This window comes from Apostichopus japonicus, chromosome 2 (assembly GCF_037975245.1).
Source record: "Apostichopus japonicus isolate 1M-3 chromosome 2, ASM3797524v1, whole genome shotgun sequence".
In the NCBI taxonomy this organism is placed as follows: Eukaryota; Metazoa; Echinodermata; class Holothuroidea; order Aspidochirotida; family Stichopodidae; genus Apostichopus; species Apostichopus japonicus.
In genome coordinates, this window is record NC_092562.1 from 31,732,143 (window position 1) to 31,752,336 (window position 20,194).

Consider the following 20,194-nt stretch of genomic DNA (forward strand, 5'->3'; position numbering starts at 1 on the left):
CTTTGACATTTTACAGGCTATTTTGATAGAGCCACAGAAGGGCACTGGACGTGGGCAGACTGTCAGGATGCAGAATCATGGCAGGAAGCTCTGTGGGGTCCAGATCAGCCAACAGGCTATGATGAAGATTGTGGTGCTTTGGAGAGCAGTGGACTCCTGTCAGACTATGTTTGTGACCAGGGTTTCCGTTACGTATGTGAGATCTCTCCCAAAGGTAAGATTATTGAGTTCATGCTCTTGATTCCTCAATATGATCGGAGCATTGCTAAAACTTGGTATCTGTAAAGACATGATTTAATGAGTCACTTGAATGTCTACAAACCAGACAACTTGCTTCATTCTTTGATAGGGTTCTCCAGAGATGATGCCAATGCTGAGGAAGTCACAGCCAACACCAGAACACAATATTCTGTCACAGTGAACTGGAAAGTGTCGGAGGTCAACTGTGATGTCTTTGGTTACACCATCCGTCTTAGGAACATTGAAACTGAGATTGTGAAAGCATTCTATGCACATGGAGGTGCTACCAACAGCCTGGTAGCAGATGGCCTGGAAAACAACTCCACCTACCAAGTCACTGTTGCTGGGTTACAAATTGACAGACAGTTACCTGAAGTTGGCTTTGTGAATGTGTCAACAGGTCAGTAAAGTGTTATTATTACTGTAGCTGTAGAAAGAAGCACTGATATTGGTACGATCTTTGGAAGCTAAAGCAGTATTTGATTAAAAAAATCTGGAGTGGATGTAATCACTTCATACATGTGATCTTTGACCTTTCTTCTTTTCAGGTTGTCCTGATGGATACGAGACCTCTCCTATTGGAGGCTGTTATTTCTTCTTCAGCGAAGGAAGAACGTACGATGTGGCTCGAAGAAGCTGTCTGTCAGATCCTGAAGGAGATCTTGCCATCATTGACACAGAGAAAGAGCTCGATTATCTTGTGGGTAGAACAGCTGAATTGATGAATAGTCAGAATTGGTGGATTGGTGAGTAAATTTTCTATTTGAGTATTAATGTTTATGTAATTCATTAAGACATTAATGTAAGTGTTGATGATGCAAATGCATGTTGAATTCAAAACTGTTGCTGACCATGGTTCTATAATTATCTCTTGAAACAGGTTTCTTTGATATTTCTGTGGAAGGCAGTTGGATGTGGGCTGACTGTACCCCAGAGAGTGAATGGCAAAATAGCTTGTGGGCTGATGGAGAACCAGGAAATGGAGTGGAAGACTGTGGAGCTCTCTCACCCAACACCAGCCAGCTCTATGATAATGTCTGTGATGTGTTCCTCCCGTACGTCTGTGAGCTAACCACAAAGGGTAAGTTTCATTCTGCTTAATTTCATTGCTTTGGCAGCCTAGAAACTTGAAAGAGGCAGAATGTCATGGAATACTAAGGCTCTTTGAACCTTGTTTTCTTCTTTAGTGCTCCAATTGAGATTAAGATCTTAGATCTTATATATCAGTAAGAAAGATCTGGCTGGGTTCATTTATTGTATAAAGAACTTTATAATGCTGACGCTCTGGATTACAGTTAGATGTAAGAAAGAATTAAGATCAGTACTATCTTTTTCTTTGCAGGTTTCTCCAGAGATGATGCTAATGTACATAATGTGGCTGCTCTTCCGATATCCTACACTGAGACTAACGTCACTTGGGAGAATTCTGAGTTTAATTGTGATGTATTTGGATACAACATCTATTACACCTCCAGGAACACTGGAATTAAAACTACGGCCACTGTTTATGGCGGAGATGCTACAGAAGTGACTCTCCAGGAGCTGGAAGAAGGGGTCATCTACGACATCAGCGTTGCTGCTCTGCAGACTGAGCGAGAATTGCCTGAGGTCGGTCCTGTAGCAGGTATGAGGGAAACATTTGTCCCTTTAATTGCTCTTTTGAAATATTTAACATTAGGTTGTTTAAATTTGTTAGTTTGATGGTAACTATATTGACACCTTCCTCTGTTTTTGTTTCAATCTGACAGTTTGTCCTTACCTGTATGAAGCAAGCCCTTCTGGAAGTTGCTACTATTTCTCCAACGGCAGAACGTCCTACCAAGGAGCTAGGGGTTCCTGTTTGAGTGATCCAAATGGAGATCTTGCCATCATCAATAACCAGGAAGAACTTGATTACCTGGTGGAAAGGGTAGTTGGAGGACCCAGATGGATAGGTCAGCATAATAAAAGAAATTCTTTAGAGATAATTCGAGGTCCTTTAGAGTTGATGAGGGTTGATTTTTAGTATTTTTGTTAGTATTATAGTTGCTTCATATCCATTCAAGTAAAATATAGTAAGCTAGGGAAGCAGGTTTGGGTGGTTTCATAACAGATTGGATCTTTGACATTTTACAGGCTATTTTGATAGAGCCACAGAAGGGCACTGGACGTGGGCAGACTGTCAGGATGCAGAATCATGGCAGGTAGCTCTGTGGGGTCCAGATCAGCCAACAGGCTATGATGAAGATTGTGGTGCTTTGGAGAGCAGTGGACTCCTGTCAGACTATGTTTGTGACCAGGGTTTCCGTTACGTATGTGAGATCTCTCCCAAAGGTAAGATTATTGAGTTCATGCTCTTGATTCCTCAATATGATCGGAGCATTGCTAAAACTTGGTATCTGTAAAGACATGATTTAATGAGTCACTTGAATGTCTACAAACCAGACAACTTGCTTCATTCTTTGATAGGGTTCTCCAGAGATGATGCCAATGCTGAGGAAGTCACAGCCAACACCAGAACACAATATTCTGTCACAGTGAACTGGAAAGTGTCGGAGGTCAACTGTGATGTCTTTGGTTACACCATCCGTCTTTTGAACATTGAAACTGAGATTGTGAAAGCATTCTATGCACATGGAGGTGCTACCAACAGCCTGGTAGCAGATGGCCTGGAAAACAACTCCACCTACCAAGTCACTGTTGCTGGGTTACAAATTGACAGACAGTTACCGGAAGTTGGCTTTGTGAATGTGTCAACAGGTCAGTAAAGTGTTATTATTACTGTAGCTGTAGAAAGAAGCACTGATATTGGTACGATCTTTGGAAGCTAAAGCAGTATTTGATTAAAAAAATCTGGAGTGGATGTAATCACTTCATACATGTGATCTTTGACCTTTCTTCTTTTCAGGTTGTCCTGATGGATACGAGACCTCTCCTATTGGAGGCTGTTATTTCTTCTTCAGCGAAGGAAGAACGTACGATGTGGCTCGAAGAAGCTGTCTGTCAGATCCTGAAGGAGATCTTGCCATCATTGACACAGAGAAAGAGCTCGATTATCTTGTGGGTAGAACAGCTGAATTGATGAATAGTCAGAATTGGTGGATTGGTGAGTAAATTTTCTATTTGAGTATTAATGTTTATGTAATTCATTAAGACATTAATGTAAGTGTTGATGATGCAAATGCATGTTGAATTCAAAACTGTTGCTGACCATGGTTCTATAATTATCTCTTGAAACAGGTTTCTTTGATATTTCTGTGGAAGGCAGTTGGACGTGGGCTGACTGTACCCCAGAGAGTGAATGGCAAAATAGCTTGTGGGCTGATGGAGAACCAGGAAATGGAGTGGAAGACTGTGGAGCTCTCTCACCCAACACCAGCCAGCTCTATGATAATGTCTGTGATGTGTTCCTCCCGTACGTCTGTGAGCTAACCACGAAGGGTAAGTTTCATTCTGCTCAATTTCTTTGCTTTGGCAGCCTGGGAACTTGAAAGAGGCAAAGCATCATATAATACTAAGGCTCTTTGAACCTTGTTTTCTTCTTCAGTGCCCCAATTGTAGTTTAAGATCTTGCATCTTTTTGTGAATGTTTCCATAGGCCTTATAGATCAGTAAGAAAGATCTGGCTGGTTTCATTAATTGTATTAAGAACTCTATAATGCTGACTTCCTGGATTACAGTTAGATGAAAGAAAGTATTTAAGATCAGTACTATCTTTCTCTTTGCAGGTTTCTCCAGAGATGATGCTAATGTACATAATGTGGCTGCTCTTCCGATATCCTACACTGAGACCAACGTCACTTGGGAGAATTCTGAGTTTAATTGTGATGTATTTGGATACAACATCTATTACACCTCCAGGAACACTGGAATTAGAACTACGGCCACTGTTTATGGCGGAGATGCTACAGAAGTGACTCTCCAGGAGCTGGAAGAAGGGGTCATCTACGACATCAGCGTTGCTGCTCTGCAGACTGAGCGAGAATTGCCTGAGGTCGGTCCTGTAGCAGGTATGAGGGAAACATTTGTCGCTTTCATTGCTCTTTTGAAATATTTAACATTAGGTTGTTTAAATTTGTTAGTTTGATGGTAACTATATTGACACCTTCCTCTGTTTTTGTTTCAATCTGACAGTTTGTCCTTACCTGTATGAAGCAAGCCCTTCTGGAAGTTGCTACTATTTCTCCAACGGCAGAACGTCCTACCAAGGAGCTAGGGGTTCCTGTTTGAGTGATCCAAATGGAGATCTTGCCATCATCAATAACCAGGATGAACTTGATTACCTGGTGGAAAGGGTAGTTGGAGGACCCAGATGGATAGGTCAGCATAATAAAAGAAACTCTTTAGTGATAAATTGATGTTCTTAAGAGTTGAGGAGTGTTGATTTCTAGTGATTTTTTGTTAGTATTATAGTTGCTGCATATCTATTCAAGTAAAATGTTGGTATGCTAGAGAAGTTATTATTGGGTGATTGGATAACAGATTGGATTATTGACATTTTACAGGCTATTTTGATAGAGCCACAGAAGGGCACTGGACGTGGGCAGACTGTCAGGATGCAGAATCATGGCAGGAAGCTCTGTGGGGTCCAGATCAGCCAACAGGCTATGATGAAGATTGTGGTGCTTTGGAGAGCAGTGGACTCCTGTCAGACTATGTTTGTGACCAGGGTTTCCGTTACATATGTGAGATCTCTCCCAAAGGTAAGATTATTGAGTTCATGCTCTTGATTCCTCAATATGATCAGAGCATTGCTAAAACTTGGTATCTGTAAAGACATGATTTAATGAGTCACTTGAATGTCTACAAACCAGACAACTTGCTTCATTCTTTGATAGGGTTTTCCAGAGATGATGCCAATGCTGAGGAAGTCACAGCCAACACCAGAACACAATATTCTGTCACAGTGAACTGGAAAGTGTCGGAGGTCAACTGTGATGTCTTTGGTTACACCATCCGTCTTAGGAACATTGAAACTGAGATTGTGAAAGCATTCTATGCACATGGAGGTGCTACCAACAGCCTGGTAGCAGATGGCCTGGAAAACAACTCCACCTACCAAGTCACTGTTGCTGGGTTACAAATTGACAGACAGTTACCTGAAGTTGGCTTTGTGAATGTGTCAACAGGTCAGTAAAGTGTTATATATTATGTAGCTGTAGAAAGAAGCACTGATGTTGGTACGATCCTTGAAAGCTAAAGCAGTATTTGATTTAAAAAATCTGGAGTGGATTTAATCACTTGATACATCTGGTCTTTGACCTTTCTTCTTTTCAGGTTGTCCTGATGGATACGAGACCTCTCCTACTGGAGGCTGTTATTTCTTCTTCAGCGAAGGAAGAACGTACGATGTGGCTCGAAGAAGCTGTCTGTCAGATCCTGAAGGAGATCTTGCCATCATTGACACAGAGGAAGAGCTCAATTATCTTGTGGGTAGAACAGCTGAATTGATGAATAGTCAGAATTGGTGGATTGGTGAGTAAATGTTCTAGTTGAGTATTAATGTTTATGTAATTCATTAAGACATTAATGTAAGTGTTGATGATGCAAATACATGTTGCATTCAAAACTGTTACTGACCATGGTTCTACAATTATCTCTTGAAACAGGTTTCTTTGATATTTCTGTGGAGGGCAGTTGGACGTGGGCTGACTGTACCCCAGAGAGTGAATGGCAAAATAGCTTGTGGGCTGATGGAGAACCAGGAAATGGAGTGGAAGACTGTGGAGCTCTCTCACCCAACACCAGCCAGCTCTATGATAATGTCTGTGATGTGTTCCTCCCGTACGTCTGTGAGCTAACCACAAAGAGTAAGTTTCATTCTGCTCAATTTCTTTGCTTTGGCAGCCTGGGAACTTGAAAGAGGCAAAGTGTCGTAGAATAATAAGGCTCTTTGAATTTTGTTTTCTTCTTCAGTGCTCCAATTGAGATTAAGATCTTAGAGCTTATATATCAGTAAGAAAGATCTGGCTGGTTTCATTAATTGTATTAAGAACTCTATAATGCTGACTTCCTGGATTACAGTTAGATGAAAGAAAGTATTTAAGATCAGTACTATCTAATTTCTCTTTGCAGGTTTCTCCAGAGATGATGCTAATGTACAAAATGTGGCTGCTCTTCCGATATCCTACACTGAGACCAACGTCACTTGGGAGAATTCTGAGTTTAATTGTGATGTATTTGGATACAACATCTATTACACCTCCAGGAACACTGGGATTAGATCTATGGCCACTGTTTATGGCGGAGATGCTACAGAAGTGACTCTCCAGGAGCTGGAAGAAGGGGTCATCTACGACATCAGCGTTGCTGCTCTGCAGACTGAGCGAGAATTGCCTGAAGTCGGTCCTGTAGCAGGTATGAGGGAAACATTTGTCGCTTTCATTGCTCTTTTGAAATATTAACATAAGGTTGTTAAATTTGTTAGTTTGATGGTAACGATATTGACACCTTCCTCTGTTTTTGTTTCAATCTGACAGTTTGTCCTTACCTGTATGAAGCGAGCCCATCTGGAAGTTGCTACTATTTCTCCAACGGCAGAACGTCCTACCAAGGAGCTAGGGGCTCATGTTTGAGTGATCCAAATGGAGATCTTGCCATCATTAATAACCAGGAAGAACTTGATTACCTGGTGGAAAGGATCGTTGGAGGACCCAGATGGATAGGTCAGCATAATGAAAATACTCTTTAGAGATAATTCGATGTCCTTAAGAGTTGATGAGGGTTGATTTCTAGTATTTTTGTTAGTATTATAGTTGCTTCATATCCATGTAAGTAAAATGTTAGTATGCTAGAGAAGTTATTTTTGGGTGATTCGATAACAGATTGGATTATTGACATTTTACAGGCTATTTTGATAGAGCCACAGAAGGGCACTGGACGTGGGCAGACTGTCAGGATGCAGAATCATGGCAGGAAGCTCTGTGGGGTCCAGATCAGCCAACAGGCTATGATGAAGATTGTGGTGCTTTGGAGAGCAGTGGACTCCTGTCAGACTATGTTTGTGACCAGGGTTTCCGTTACGTATGTGAGATCTCTCCCAAAGGTAAGATTATTGAGTTCATGCTCTTGATTCCTTAATATGATCAGAGCATTGCTAAAACTTGGTATCTTCAAAGACATGATTTAATGAGTCTCTTGAATGTCTACAAACCAGACAACTTGCTTCATTCTTTGATAGGGTTCTCCAGAGATGATGCCAATGCTGAGGAAGTCACAGCCAAAACCAGAACACAATATTCTGTCACAGTGAACTGGAAAGTGTCGGAGGTCAACTGTGATGTCTTTGGTTACACCATCCGTCTTAGGAACATTGAAACTGAGATTGTGAAAGCATTCTATGCACATGGAGGTGCTACCAACAGCCTGGTAGCAGATGGCCTGGAAAACAACTCCACCTACCAAGTCACTGTTGCTGGGTTACAAATTGACAGACAGTTACCTGAAGTTGGCTTTGTGAATGTGTCAACAGGTCAGTAAAGTGTTATTTTTAGCTGTAGAAAGAAGCTCCGATATTGGTACGATCTTTGAAAGCTAAAGCAGTATTTGATTAAAAGAAACTGGGTGGATTTAATCAATTCATACATATGATCTTTGACCTTTCTTTTTTTCAGGTTGTCCTGATGGATACGAGACCTCTCCTACTGGAGGCTGTTATTTCTTCTTCAGCGAAGGAAGAACGTACGATGTGGCTCGAAGAAGCTGTCTGTCAGATCCTGAAGGAGATCTTGCCATCATTGACACAGAGGAAGAGCTCAATTATCTTGTGGGTAGAACAGCTGAATTGATGAATAGTCAGAGTTGGTGGATTGGTGAGTAAATGTTCTATTTGAGTATTAATGTCTGTGAAACTCATTAAGACATTAATGTAAGTGTTGATGATGCAAATGCATGTTGCATTCAAAACTGTTGCTGACCATGGTTCTATAATTATCTCTTGAAACAGGTTTCTTTGATATTTCTGTGGAGGGCAGTTGGACGTGGGCTGACTGTACCCCAGAGAGTGAATGGCAAAATAGCTTGTGGGCTGATGGAGAACCAGGAAATGGAGTGGAAGACTGTGGAGCTCTCTCACCCAACACCAGCCAGCTCTATGATAATGTCTGTGATGTGTTCCTCCCGTACGTCTGTGAGCTAACCACAAAGAGTAAGTTTCATTCTGCTCAATTTCTTTGCTTTGGCAGCCTGGAAACTTGAAAGAGGCAAAGTGTCATAGAATAATAAGGCTCTTTGAATTTTGTTTTCTTCTTCAGTGCTCCAATTGAGATAAGGAACTTAGAGCTTATATATCAGTAAGAAAGATCTGGCTGGTTTCATTAATTGTATTAAGAACTCTATAATGCTGACACTCTGGATAACAGTTAGATGAAAGAAAGTATTTAAGATCAGTACTATCTTTCTCTTTGCAGGTTTCTCCAGAGATGATGCTAATGTACATAATGTGGCTGCTCTTCCGATATCCTACACTGAGACCAACGTCACTTGGGAGAATTCTGAGTTTAATTGTGATGTATTTGGATACAACATCTATTACACCTCCAGGAACACTGGAATTAGATCTATGGCCACTGTTTATGGCGGAGATGCTACAGAAGTGACTCTCCAGGAGCTGGAAGAAGGGGTCATCTACGACATCAGCGTTGCTGCTCTGCAGACTGAGCGAGAATTGCCTGAAGTCGGTCCTGTAGCAGGTATGAGGGAAACATTTGTCGCTTTCATTGCTCTTTTGAAATATTAACATAAGGTTGTTAAATTTGTTAGTTTGATGGTAACGATATTGACACCTTCCTCTGTTTTTGTTTCAATCTGACAGTTTGTCCTTACCTGTATGAAGCGAGCCCATCTGGAAGTTGCTACTATTTCTCCAACGGCAGAACCTCCTACCAAGGAGCTAGGGGCTCATGTTTGAGTGATCCAAATGGAGATCTTGCCATCATCAATAACCAGGAAGGGCTTGATTACCTGGTGGAAAGGATCGTTGGAGGACCCAGATGGATAGGTCAGCATAATGAAAGAAACTCTTTAGTGATAATTTGATGTCCTTAAGAGTTAATGAGTGTTGATTTCTAATGATTTTTTTTAGTATTTTTGTTTTTGCATATCCATTCAAGTAAAATGTTAGTATGCTAGAGAAGTTATGTTTGGGTGATACGATAACAGATTGGATTATTGACATTTTACAGGCTATTTTGATAGAGCCACAGAAGGGCACTGGACGTGGGCAGACTGTCAGGATGCAGAATCATGGCAGGAAGCTCTGTGGGGTCCAGATCAGCCAACAGGCTATGATGAAGATTGTGGTGCTTTGGAGAGCAGTGGACTCCTGTCAGACTATGTTTGTGACCAGAGTTTCCTTTATGTATGTGAGATCTCTCCCAAAGGTAAGATGTGAAACCATCAGTGGAGGAATACCTAGATTAATATAGAAACATGATAAGGATAATGTGGTTATTTACAATGGTAATCATTCACAGTAATTGTGGTGGCCTTTATGTGTTTTTGCAATTTTCTGTCCTTTCATGCATGTCTTGAGTTTATGTGGGTTTGTCAAGGTTGGAATTTGTACACATCTTTTGCATACAAGATTTCTCCTGTTTATAGTTGGGGTTAGCAGAAATTGAAATATTTAATACTGTTAACTATACTGGAATCTCAAAATAGACACTTGGATGATCCTTTTATAGACTTTCAAGGACGCTGCGATGATCTCAAACTCTGTTATATGGTTCATAAACTTTTATAGACTTCCAAGGACACTTGGATGATATAAAACTTGTTATAGGGTTCCCACGTTGATTGCAATAACCCTATGGATCTTAAGGTAAGGTAAATTAATATCAAAATTTAGAAACATTGGAAGAACAATATGGCTCATTCCATGAGGTTGGGTTGCAACGTATGGCATCAATGTCAAAGTTTCAAAATATTTTTTTGTTTTGTTCTTTGTATTGCCTTAAAGTTACATTGTGTTGCTTAGCTGTATCTACATTATATAAGGTTTAAATGAAAATACCCATGTAACATGGAAAGTAGCTTATTTTCAACTACTAATAAAATTAAAATTAAATAAAACTGTTAGCAAACTGCTTATCCACTAGAGAGCCTGTGTAAGAGAATATGTAAAAGTAAGTTGGCCTGACGTTTCGATCCTAGCAGGATCTTCTTCACTACGCTAAAATTTTAGCATTTGAAGAAGATTCCGCTAGGATCGAAATGTCAGGACAACTTAATAATATTTCATATCAATCTGCATTATTTTGACTAAAACTAAGTGAATATTTCCATGATCATAACCCATTTATTTTGATATTTTTACTCTCCAGGATTTTCAAGAGATGAAGCGAATGCTGCAGATGTTTTGGTGGAGTCTACATCGGCCACCCAATTCACTGTTACCTGGGTAACGTCAGAGTTTAACTGTGACGTCTATGGTTACACCATCAGACTCAGACATATTCCTAGTGGTGAGATGCACTTCTACTTTGCTAGCGGCGGAGATACTAATTACTATGTAGCAGACGGACTAAGAGCAGGTTTTACTTACCAAGTTACGGTAGCAGGACTGCAGATCGACAGGGAATTACCAGAGGTGGGATTTATCAATGTAACCACAGGTAATGATGCATGTTTGGATAGGTTAATGCATATTTCAGTTAACTCCCAATAATGTCAAAGAAAAGAGAAAGTAAATACAAAGTATTTCTGTTTATTCATTTACCTTAATCAGTTTGATATGTATCAAAAAATGAAAAACAAAACAATGGACACGTAGGTAACCAAAGTGGTTGTGTAGTTGGGAGCTTTCTCTTTCAATGACAAAATATTAATATGACAACATTTAATAAGGATAACAAATTCTGGTGCAACAGACAGGCTTCTTATCAGAATTATCTCAACATTATATTCCATTAAAGTTGTGTTCACTAACAAGTACATAGGCTTCTAGCTATTGAAACAACACACAGTATGAAAGGAGAGTGAAGACATACTACAGACTACACAATCAGTTTCTGATAACAGCAGTTAAGTAACTATTCAGAAAACATTCCCAGGATTTTCAATTAAACAAGGGCACTTCAATAGTTATGTAAGCAAGCCATACTGATAACTAACTGAGAGGTTATGCAACATACCAACCTACCTGTTTGCCTATGCACACAATCTGTGGCTGCATCAGTCATGGACTAATGTCAGCAATATATGCCTTGTACAGAGTCAGTATAATTGCAGACACTATTCTAGCTCCAAAAGATACAATTCTGATCCAATCAACCAATATGTCAGTAAATGCTTTCCCAAGCAATCCATAGATGAGGCAGGTCTCGGAAATTACAATTTAAGTCGATCAAAATGATCTGTACGGTTCTAGCTGAATAGTACATGTAACATGCAGTAACTAATGATTGGTGTTAAATGATGAGAATGATATTTATTGTTGAACCATGTGAATTGCTATATTTTGTCACTTAAATCTCAGATATCTTTTTCTTACAATGGTGTAAAGATTTTTTAACACTTTAGGATGAACATTTATTTTATTTTGCATTAGAAGCATTCTTATTTTCACAATTTCCTTCTGTCTTGTGTTGGCAACTTCTTATTCTTGATCACAATATGTGGCTGGCTTGTGTTACTTTTGAAGTTCCTTTATAATTGGTAGGTAATATTTTTATCTTTTTTTTGGGGGGGGGGGGATGGTCACACGCACCATTGGAAGTGTCTGGAATTCCTGTTCCAAAGACTCATTTGTTGGTCTTTCAGTATGGGGTATTTTCAAGAGGTTACCTTTTGAGGTGATCTATTTATATCATTTATTGGGGGACCATTGCAGGGCCCCTATTATCACGCCCACCAGGGAAAAACTGCAGGCGTCAAGAATCTTTACTAGTATCCAGACCAATCACTCACAAATTAGTGACCATCTCAGCTATACTAACCCACAGTGGCTGCCAGTCTTATATTACACAATATCAATACACAGTTTACTTGTTTAATTTCCTATTAGTACACAGCAATATTTGTTTTAGTATACTGCCATCATAGTTTCCTATTTTGCTAGGGTAATCCCCTCAGTCCATTAAGTGCATTATTTTACTTACTGCTGTTGTTGTGTCGTAAAAATGATGTTGCTATTTTTCTAGTTTGTCCATCATTCTTCGAGGCTGCCCCATTTGGAGGGTGTTATAACTTCTCCCCAGAAGAAGATACTTTTGATATACAGAGACAGTCATGTCAGAGCGCATCTGGAGCAGATTTAGTCGTTGTTGATAATCAGCAAGAATTAGATTATCTGATGTCAAGGACAACAGAGCTTAGCATCACTAAGTTTTGGCTGGGTGAGTAGAAGCTGGAGTAAAGGACAACGCTAAATATTTTGCTTGGGATTTTTAGTACTGTGTGTGATGAGGCAGGTCACATGACGTAAGCTCCCTCTAAAATTAAAGCTTATTGAAGATGTTTCGCTTTGATTCAAGCCATTGGAGTTTGGACTACTTATATACATGTGTTGAGGTTGACTGGAGTAAAAGTCCCCACTTAAAATAAAACTTATTGCAGATGCTACTCTTTAATTCCAGGTCTATTTGATTAAAGAGTGGAAGGTGACTGGAGGTGTGGGTCACATGTAAAGCCCCCACTAAAAATCAAACTTATTGAAGATGCTACTCTTCAATTCCAGGTCTATTTGATTAAAGAGAGGAAGGTGACTGGAGGTGTGGGTCACATGTAAAACCCCCACTAAAAATCACAGCTAATTGAAGATGCTACTCTTCAATTCCAGGTCTATTTGATCAAAGAGTGGAAGGTGATTGAAGGTGTGGGTCACATGTAAAGCCCCCACTAAAACTCACAGCTTATTGAAGATGCTACTCTTTAATTCCAGGTCTATTTGATCAAAGAGTGGAAGGTGATTGGAGGTGTGGGTCACATGTAAAGCCCCCACTAAAAATCACAGCTTATTGCAGATGCTACTCTTCAATTCCAGGTCTATTTGATTAAAGAGTGGATGGTGATTGGAGGTGTGGGTCATATGTTCAGCCCCCACTTAAAATTAAAGCTTATTGAAGATGCTTCTCTTCAATTCCAGGTCTATTTGATTAAAGAGTGGAAGGTGATTGGAGGTGTGGGTCACATTTAAAGCCCCACAAAAATTCAAAGCTTATTGAAGATGTTACTCTTCAATTCCAGGTCTATTTGATTAAAGAGTGGGAGGTGATTGGAGGTGTGGGTCACATTTAAAGCCCCCACAAAAATTCAAAGCTTATTGAAGATGTTACTCTTCAATTCCAGGTCTATTTGATTAAAGAGTGGATGGTGATTGTAGGTGCGGGTCACATGTAAAGCCCCCACTAAAATTCAAAGCTTATTGAAGATGCTTCTCTTCAATTCCAGGTCTATTTGATTAAAGAGTGGATGGTCAGTGGAGGTGTGGGTCACATTTAAAGCCCCCACGAAAATTCAAAGCTTATTGAAGATGTTACTCTTCAATTCCAGGTCTATTTGATTAACGAGTGGATGGTGATTGTAGGTGCGGGTGACATGTAAAGCCCCCACTAAAATTTAAAGCTTAACGGAGATGCTACTTTTCAATTCCAGGTCTATTTGATTTTGGAGTGGAAGGTGACTGGAGGTGGGTAACATGTGAAGCTCCCACATCGTGGCAGGAGTATCTCTGGGCACCAAAGGAACCTGGCAATGGTCTAGAGGACTGTGGTGTAATGGCATCCTCAACAGGTCAAATGTCATCAGCTGTTTGTGATGAGTATTTCAGAGCAATTTGTGAGGTCACACCGAAGTCTTTTACCTTAAATGATACCAATGTGATTAGTGTGTCTGCTCACACCACGAGTTACTCTACCATTCTTGTTCAATGGGAGTTATCACCAGTTGGCTGTGAAGTCGTCGGTTATAGAATATTTTACAGCGTTGGATCAAGCCCATCATCAGAGGGTTAGTAGTGCTATGGATAGTTCAGTATTAATGTAGTAACTGTTAAATTGTCTCATGGCAAGCATTAAACTGAATTGCACATTCAAGAAATAACATGTGGGTATTGCTGGTGGAGGGTGCTAAGGGGAGGGGAGAGCAATTGTGATATTTATTGTTTTAGTATGCTAAGAACATTTTAATCAGTAAAGTGATGTATGAAGGCTGCAGCTTGCATTCATACAAGCAACATTTAAGATTCATAGTTAATAATACATATGAATATTCATAGTCAGTCTAAATGGTAGCCATTTTGGGACAATTTGCTAATTCAAATACCACTGTATACTGTCCTTTCATATCATGCTTCAAAGCACTTGTACTAAGAGTATAAATAGTTCCTAACCTTTATCTAAAAGAATCAGGATATTCACACTGCTTCATGTACTGTCAGTAAAAGTGTTTGGAAATGTAACATGAAAGTACAGTAATTAAAACAAATGGTCCCAACTTGTTATAATGGTAAATAAGAAAGCAAATTAAACATGGAAGCTATCATGCTGGGGATTCTGTTAGCTTGGTCAAATAAGACCAGTACTGAATAAATTAATGAGTTATATTGTTTTGGTAAAATTCAAATGTAGCGTTGACTAATTATCGTACATAAGAATGATTTGATAGATTCTTGTACTTCAACATCTAATTCTATATCTTTAAGTCACTTTGTTATCTAAACTATCAAATATACACACACACAAAAGTTAAAATTTAAGTTATGTGGATTTTTAAGTAAAAAGATTTTTCTTTGGGCTTGAATATGATAAATAAAAATACTAATGGTTATTTGCAAAATCAACATTTGGTGAGCAAAAATCTATAGCTTGTTTATGTGTTGTCATCTGCAATCATGTTGATTAAACATTGGTGACTGTGATATTGTTGTTGTAAACCTGTTTGTCACAAAGTCCTTTCTTTTCTAACATGATTGGCTTTCAGAATCTAGAGATGTAAATGGCGGTGATGTAACCAGTTATGAGTTGACTGATCTTTTACCAAGCACGTTGTACATCACATATGTAGCAGCTCTCTATCGGAATGATGAACTAGATAAAGTTGGACCTGCTGTTGCTACAACATTCACAGGTAAGTCAATAACATTTCAGGACAGAGATTCATTGTAGCCCCTCTAAATGTATAAACTAGTTAAATTAGCATATTAATTTTGTCAAAATTTACATGACTCATTATGAAATTTGCCTGACTTAGAACACCATCTTGATATGAGAAAATTGCAAATCTACGAAAAATATTGACTAACAAAATATATTTAGCCTTTAATATCTCACACTGATCATGATGGTGTATCTGGTCTTTGTTAATGTTGGGTTCATCATAGTCCCATTAATGGTTTCGATTACTTTCGGTTTTTTGTCTGTTCATAATCATTATGCACCGCAGGTAATTGCTAATTATCTAAAAGCATCATGAAATTATTCTATATGCTTGATTCAGTTTGAATACTTGGTTGTAGGGCTACGTATTCTTGAAATTATTCTAGATGTTTGGTTCAGTTTGAGTGTAAAGCTATGTATTATTGAAATTATCATAGATGTTTGGTTCAGTTTGAATGCTTGAGTGTAAGGCTATGCATTCTTAAAATTATTTCTAGAGAAGTTCACATTTACCTTGTATAGCTTCATTAAGGTTAAATTTCTGTTGTTTGCTTCTTCCTATTTTTGTATCTTAGTATTGTTATATCTTAGTATTGTTATATCTTATATCTATTGTAGTATTGTTATATCTTAGTATTGTTATATCTTATATCTATTGTAGTATTGTTATATCTTAGTATTGTTATATCTTATATCTATTGTAGTATTGTTATATCTTAGTATTGTTATATCTTATATCTATTGTAGTATTGTTATATCTTAGTATTGTTATATCTTATATCTATTGTAGTATTGTTATATCTTAGTATTGTTATATCTTATATCTATTGTAGTATTGTTATATCTTAGTATTGTTATATCTAATATCTATTGTAGTATTGTTATATCTTAGTATTGTTATATCTTATATCTATTGTAGTATTGTTATATCTTAGTATTGTTATATCTTATATCTATTGTAGTATTGTTATATCTTAGTATTGTTATATCTTATATCTATTGTAGTATTGTTATATCTTAGTATTGTTATATCTTATATCTATTGTAGTATTGTTATATCTTATATCTATTGTAGTATTGTTTTATCTTAGTAAGGGTATAGACAAACCTGAAGAAAAACTAAGAGAAACAAACTGTTGTGTTTGATAGGCCAGAGCAGGACTAGCTACAGTTTATTAAAGCAACACGATACACACAGTAAAAAGAATGTTCGAGACTACTGACAATACATTATGCAAATAAGTACACACACAACAAATAACAGAACAGACTGCATAAACAGTCAATAATTACTCTACAACACCCATGAAGGTAGGAGAATTTTTCCTTTGAATAATCTTTTAAACATCTGTTATGTTTTCATTGGTGTTCCTAATGCTGTGGCCATTACATTATTACATTCTAATGGATACCAAGGTTCTTCCTTCCATAACATTTCTTTTCTTTCTTACCAAAGTCTGTGATCCTGTAACCATCATCAACCAGAATGGAACCATCACCAGTCCTCAATACCCAAACCCCTACCCAAACAATGCTTTCTGTGAGTGGTACCTGTCAGCTCCTGAGGAGAACTACCTCCTTTTACAACTCCAGGAGTTTGAGACCAAGAGGTCCTATGATTACCTTACAATAGGAGAAGGATCGACCATTGATTTTACTCAAGCCTTGTATCGCTTCTCTGGCATTTTGGGAGTAGATGAGGATATCCCTGCAAAGATTCTAAGCCCTAGTGAAAGTATTTGGGTTGTATTTGAGAGTTCAGCAATGTCAAACACACTCACAGGATTCAGTATAGATGTCTCCATTGTCAAACAAGGTAAAAGTAGTTCATGTTTTCATCCAATCAATCTTTCCTTTTTTAACAATAATAATCAATGATTGTTTTAAAAATCCTGACACCATGCTAAGAGCAGTTTGGGTTATGCTGACACTGCATTGAGAGCACGTTTGATTACTTAAATTGCTGGTACCAGTGTAAAATGAAATTTTGTTTGTTCAGAAACCCTCATGGATTGATTCCATTCATTCAAGTCACTAAACTGAAATTTGCTAATAATTAGTGTTTGTACCCATGAATGATTTAGGGAAGTGGTTAGGGGAGGGGGCACAAGTATTGCCCTTCTTCAAAATGGCTTCTGAATTCAAGCCATCCATACTCCGATAATGCAAATTTGTTAAATTATTCTCATAGGTGTGGTAATATGTAATTTGCATAACTCTCTCTCTACTCAAAATAAAGTGTGACTCTACAGTTCTGCCTCAGGTGTTTTAGCATTCCTGTTACTCTGTTTCTAATGATATTGTTGGATATCAGAATCTTGCAAATTTGTGGAATTTGCTCATTTGTTTCTTTGTTGTTGTCTTAATACTAAATATTAAATTAAATCCACTGTACTTTCCTTTTAAGGTCCAAGCACACCTGTTCAGGATTCTCAATACATCGTAGGCCAATCAGGAGGCACAATTTCATCACCAAATTTTGACCAAGGACTATTTTATCCTAACAACATTGTAAGAATGAAATCAAGTTTGAATCCAACAATGAGTGTGTTGTCTGCTCTTTTTCAAGTAAATCAAAAAGCAGGAAAACTAATTGTTGATGCATCATAGTGGCAAGACTAATTTTACATCTTTTCCAAAGACCTCAAAAATTTCAGGTCCCTGGATTAAATTGATCAAATAACTAGATGTTACCAACTATTTATTAAACTAAAGGCCTCTAGGTTCCCTGTTAATATACTAGGCAATGTACCTTTGCCGTTTTGACTTACCTAGGTTACCTATAAATCAAGTGATTAGCTTAGACATCTGTTGGGTAACTATGTAGTATAATTACCTGTGATGAGATACCTAGGTTACCTATAAATCAAGTGACTAGCTTAGACATCTGTTGGGTAACTATGCAGTATACTTACCTGTTATGACTCAATTAGGTTACCTATAAATCAAAACTTACTAGTTTAGACACATCTGTTGGGTAACTATGTAGTATAATTACCTGTGATGAGATACCTAGGTTACCTATAAATCAAGTGACTAGCTTAGACATCTGTTGGGTAACTATACAGTATACTTACCTGTTATGATTTGCCTAGGTTACCTATAAATCAAATGACTAGCTTAGACATCTGTTGGGTAACTATGCAGTATACTTACTTGTTATGAGATACCTAGTTTACCTATAAATCAAATCACTAGCTAACACATAGATCTGTTAGTTTACTATCTATTATTGTCTCTATATATTTGATTACTCACTTATTCTTGAACTTCATAACTCACACACCCAATGTAATTCATTAATTGTCTATGTTTTCATTGTCAGGACCTGATATGGTTCATCACTGTGTCCAAGGGTTATCAAGTTGATTTCCTTGTGACGTTGGTCATGATAGAAGAGAATGTTGATTACCTGAAGGTGGGTGAAGGTGTAGAGATTGAGCTGAATACGTTGTTAACCCTGACTGGCAATACAGAGGAAGATACGAAGACTAACACAGAGACCAACCAGGCCTGGATAAGATTCACAGCGGATGAATCCATTAGCAACAGAGGCTTTAGTCTGGAATGGGCTGAGGACAGAACCGTTGGAGAACGTAAGCAAACATTACAATCATCATTCTCTCATGATATCACAGATACTTCATTTGAGATGTTAACATCACCCTCTCATGATATCACAGATGTTTCATTTGAGATGTTAGCATCACCATCACCCTCTCATGATATCACAGATGCTTCATTTGAGATGTTAACATCACCATCATCCTATCATGATATCACAGATGCTTCATTTGAGATGTTAACATCACCATCACCCTCTCATGATATCACAGATGCTTCATTTGAGATGTTAACATCACCATCATCCTCTCATGATATCACAGATGCTTCATTTGAGATGTTAAAATCACCATCACCCTCTCATGATATCACAGATGCTTCATTTGAGATGTTAACATCACCATCATCCTCTCATGATATCACAGATGTTTCATTTGAGATGTTAGCATCACCATCACCCTCTCATGATATCACAGATGCTTCATTTGAGATGTTAACATCACCATCATCCTATCATGATATCACAGATGCTTCATTTGAGATGTTAACATCACCATCACCCTCTCATGATATCACAGATGCTTCATTTGAGATGTTAACATCACCATCATCCTCTCATGATATCACAGATGCTTCATTTGAGATGTTAACATCACCATCACCCTCTCATGATATCACAGATGCTTCATTTGAGATGTTAACATCAACATCATCCTCTCATGATATCACAGATGCTTCATTTGAGATGTTAACATCACCATCACCCTCTCATGATATCACAGATGCTTCATTTGAGATGTTAACATCACCATCACCCTCTCATGATATCACAGATGCTTCATATGAGATGTTAACATCACTATCATCCTCTCATGATATCACAGATGCTTGATTTGAGATGTTAACATCACCATCTTCCTCTCATGATATCACAGATGCTTCATTTGAGATGTTAACATCACCATCATCCTATCATGGTATCACAAATGCTTCATTTGAGATGTTTACATCACCATCATCCTCTCATGATATCACAGATGCTTCATTTGAGATGTTAACATCACCATCATCCTCTCATGATATCACAGATGCTTCATTTGAGATGTTAACATCACCATCATCCTCTCATGATATCACAGATGCTTCATTTGAGATGTTAACATCACCATCATCCTCTCATGATATCACAGATGTTTCATTTGAGAGGTTAACATCACCATCATCCTCTCATAATATCACAGATGCTTCATTTGAGATGTTAACATCACCATCATCCTCTCATGATATCACAGATGCTTCATTTGAGATGTTAACAT

General features: G+C 38.1%; 1 protein-coding gene across 4 annotated transcripts in view; it reads left to right on the forward strand.

The window, feature by feature from the left end:
- Positions 1–20,194, forward strand: part of LOC139956844 (uncharacterized) — a 64,148-nt gene that overhangs the window by 12,172 nt on the left and 31,782 nt on the right. For all 4 annotated transcript variants that reach the window (XM_071955235.1, XM_071955233.1, XM_071955234.1 and 1 more), the window contains 32 exons: positions 17–214; positions 350–640; positions 789–986; positions 1,121–1,321; positions 1,583–1,864; positions 1,989–2,174; positions 2,356–2,553; positions 2,689–2,979; positions 3,128–3,325; positions 3,460–3,660; positions 3,948–4,229; positions 4,354–4,539; positions 4,725–4,922; positions 5,058–5,348; positions 5,497–5,694; positions 5,829–6,029; positions 6,295–6,576; positions 6,699–6,884; positions 7,067–7,264; positions 7,400–7,690; positions 7,833–8,030; positions 8,165–8,365; positions 8,628–8,909; positions 9,032–9,217; positions 9,402–9,599; positions 10,542–10,832; positions 12,360–12,554; positions 13,813–14,166; positions 15,139–15,285; positions 16,771–17,130; positions 17,722–17,825; positions 18,640–18,910. In XM_071955235.1, coding sequence (XP_071811336.1) covers positions 17–214; positions 350–640; positions 789–986; positions 1,121–1,321; positions 1,583–1,864; positions 1,989–2,174; positions 2,356–2,553; positions 2,689–2,979; positions 3,128–3,325; positions 3,460–3,660; positions 3,948–4,229; positions 4,354–4,539; positions 4,725–4,922; positions 5,058–5,348; positions 5,497–5,694; positions 5,829–6,029; positions 6,295–6,576; positions 6,699–6,884; positions 7,067–7,264; positions 7,400–7,690; positions 7,833–8,030; positions 8,165–8,365; positions 8,628–8,909; positions 9,032–9,217; positions 9,402–9,599; positions 10,542–10,832; positions 12,360–12,554; positions 13,813–14,166; positions 15,139–15,285; positions 16,771–17,130; positions 17,722–17,825; positions 18,640–18,910 — 7,344 coding nt within the window. The remainder of the gene's footprint in view (positions 1–16; positions 215–349; positions 641–788; positions 987–1,120; positions 1,322–1,582; positions 1,865–1,988; positions 2,175–2,355; positions 2,554–2,688; positions 2,980–3,127; positions 3,326–3,459; positions 3,661–3,947; positions 4,230–4,353; positions 4,540–4,724; positions 4,923–5,057; positions 5,349–5,496; positions 5,695–5,828; positions 6,030–6,294; positions 6,577–6,698; positions 6,885–7,066; positions 7,265–7,399; positions 7,691–7,832; positions 8,031–8,164; positions 8,366–8,627; positions 8,910–9,031; positions 9,218–9,401; positions 9,600–10,541; positions 10,833–12,359; positions 12,555–13,812; positions 14,167–15,138; positions 15,286–16,770; positions 17,131–17,721; positions 17,826–18,639; positions 18,911–20,194) is intronic.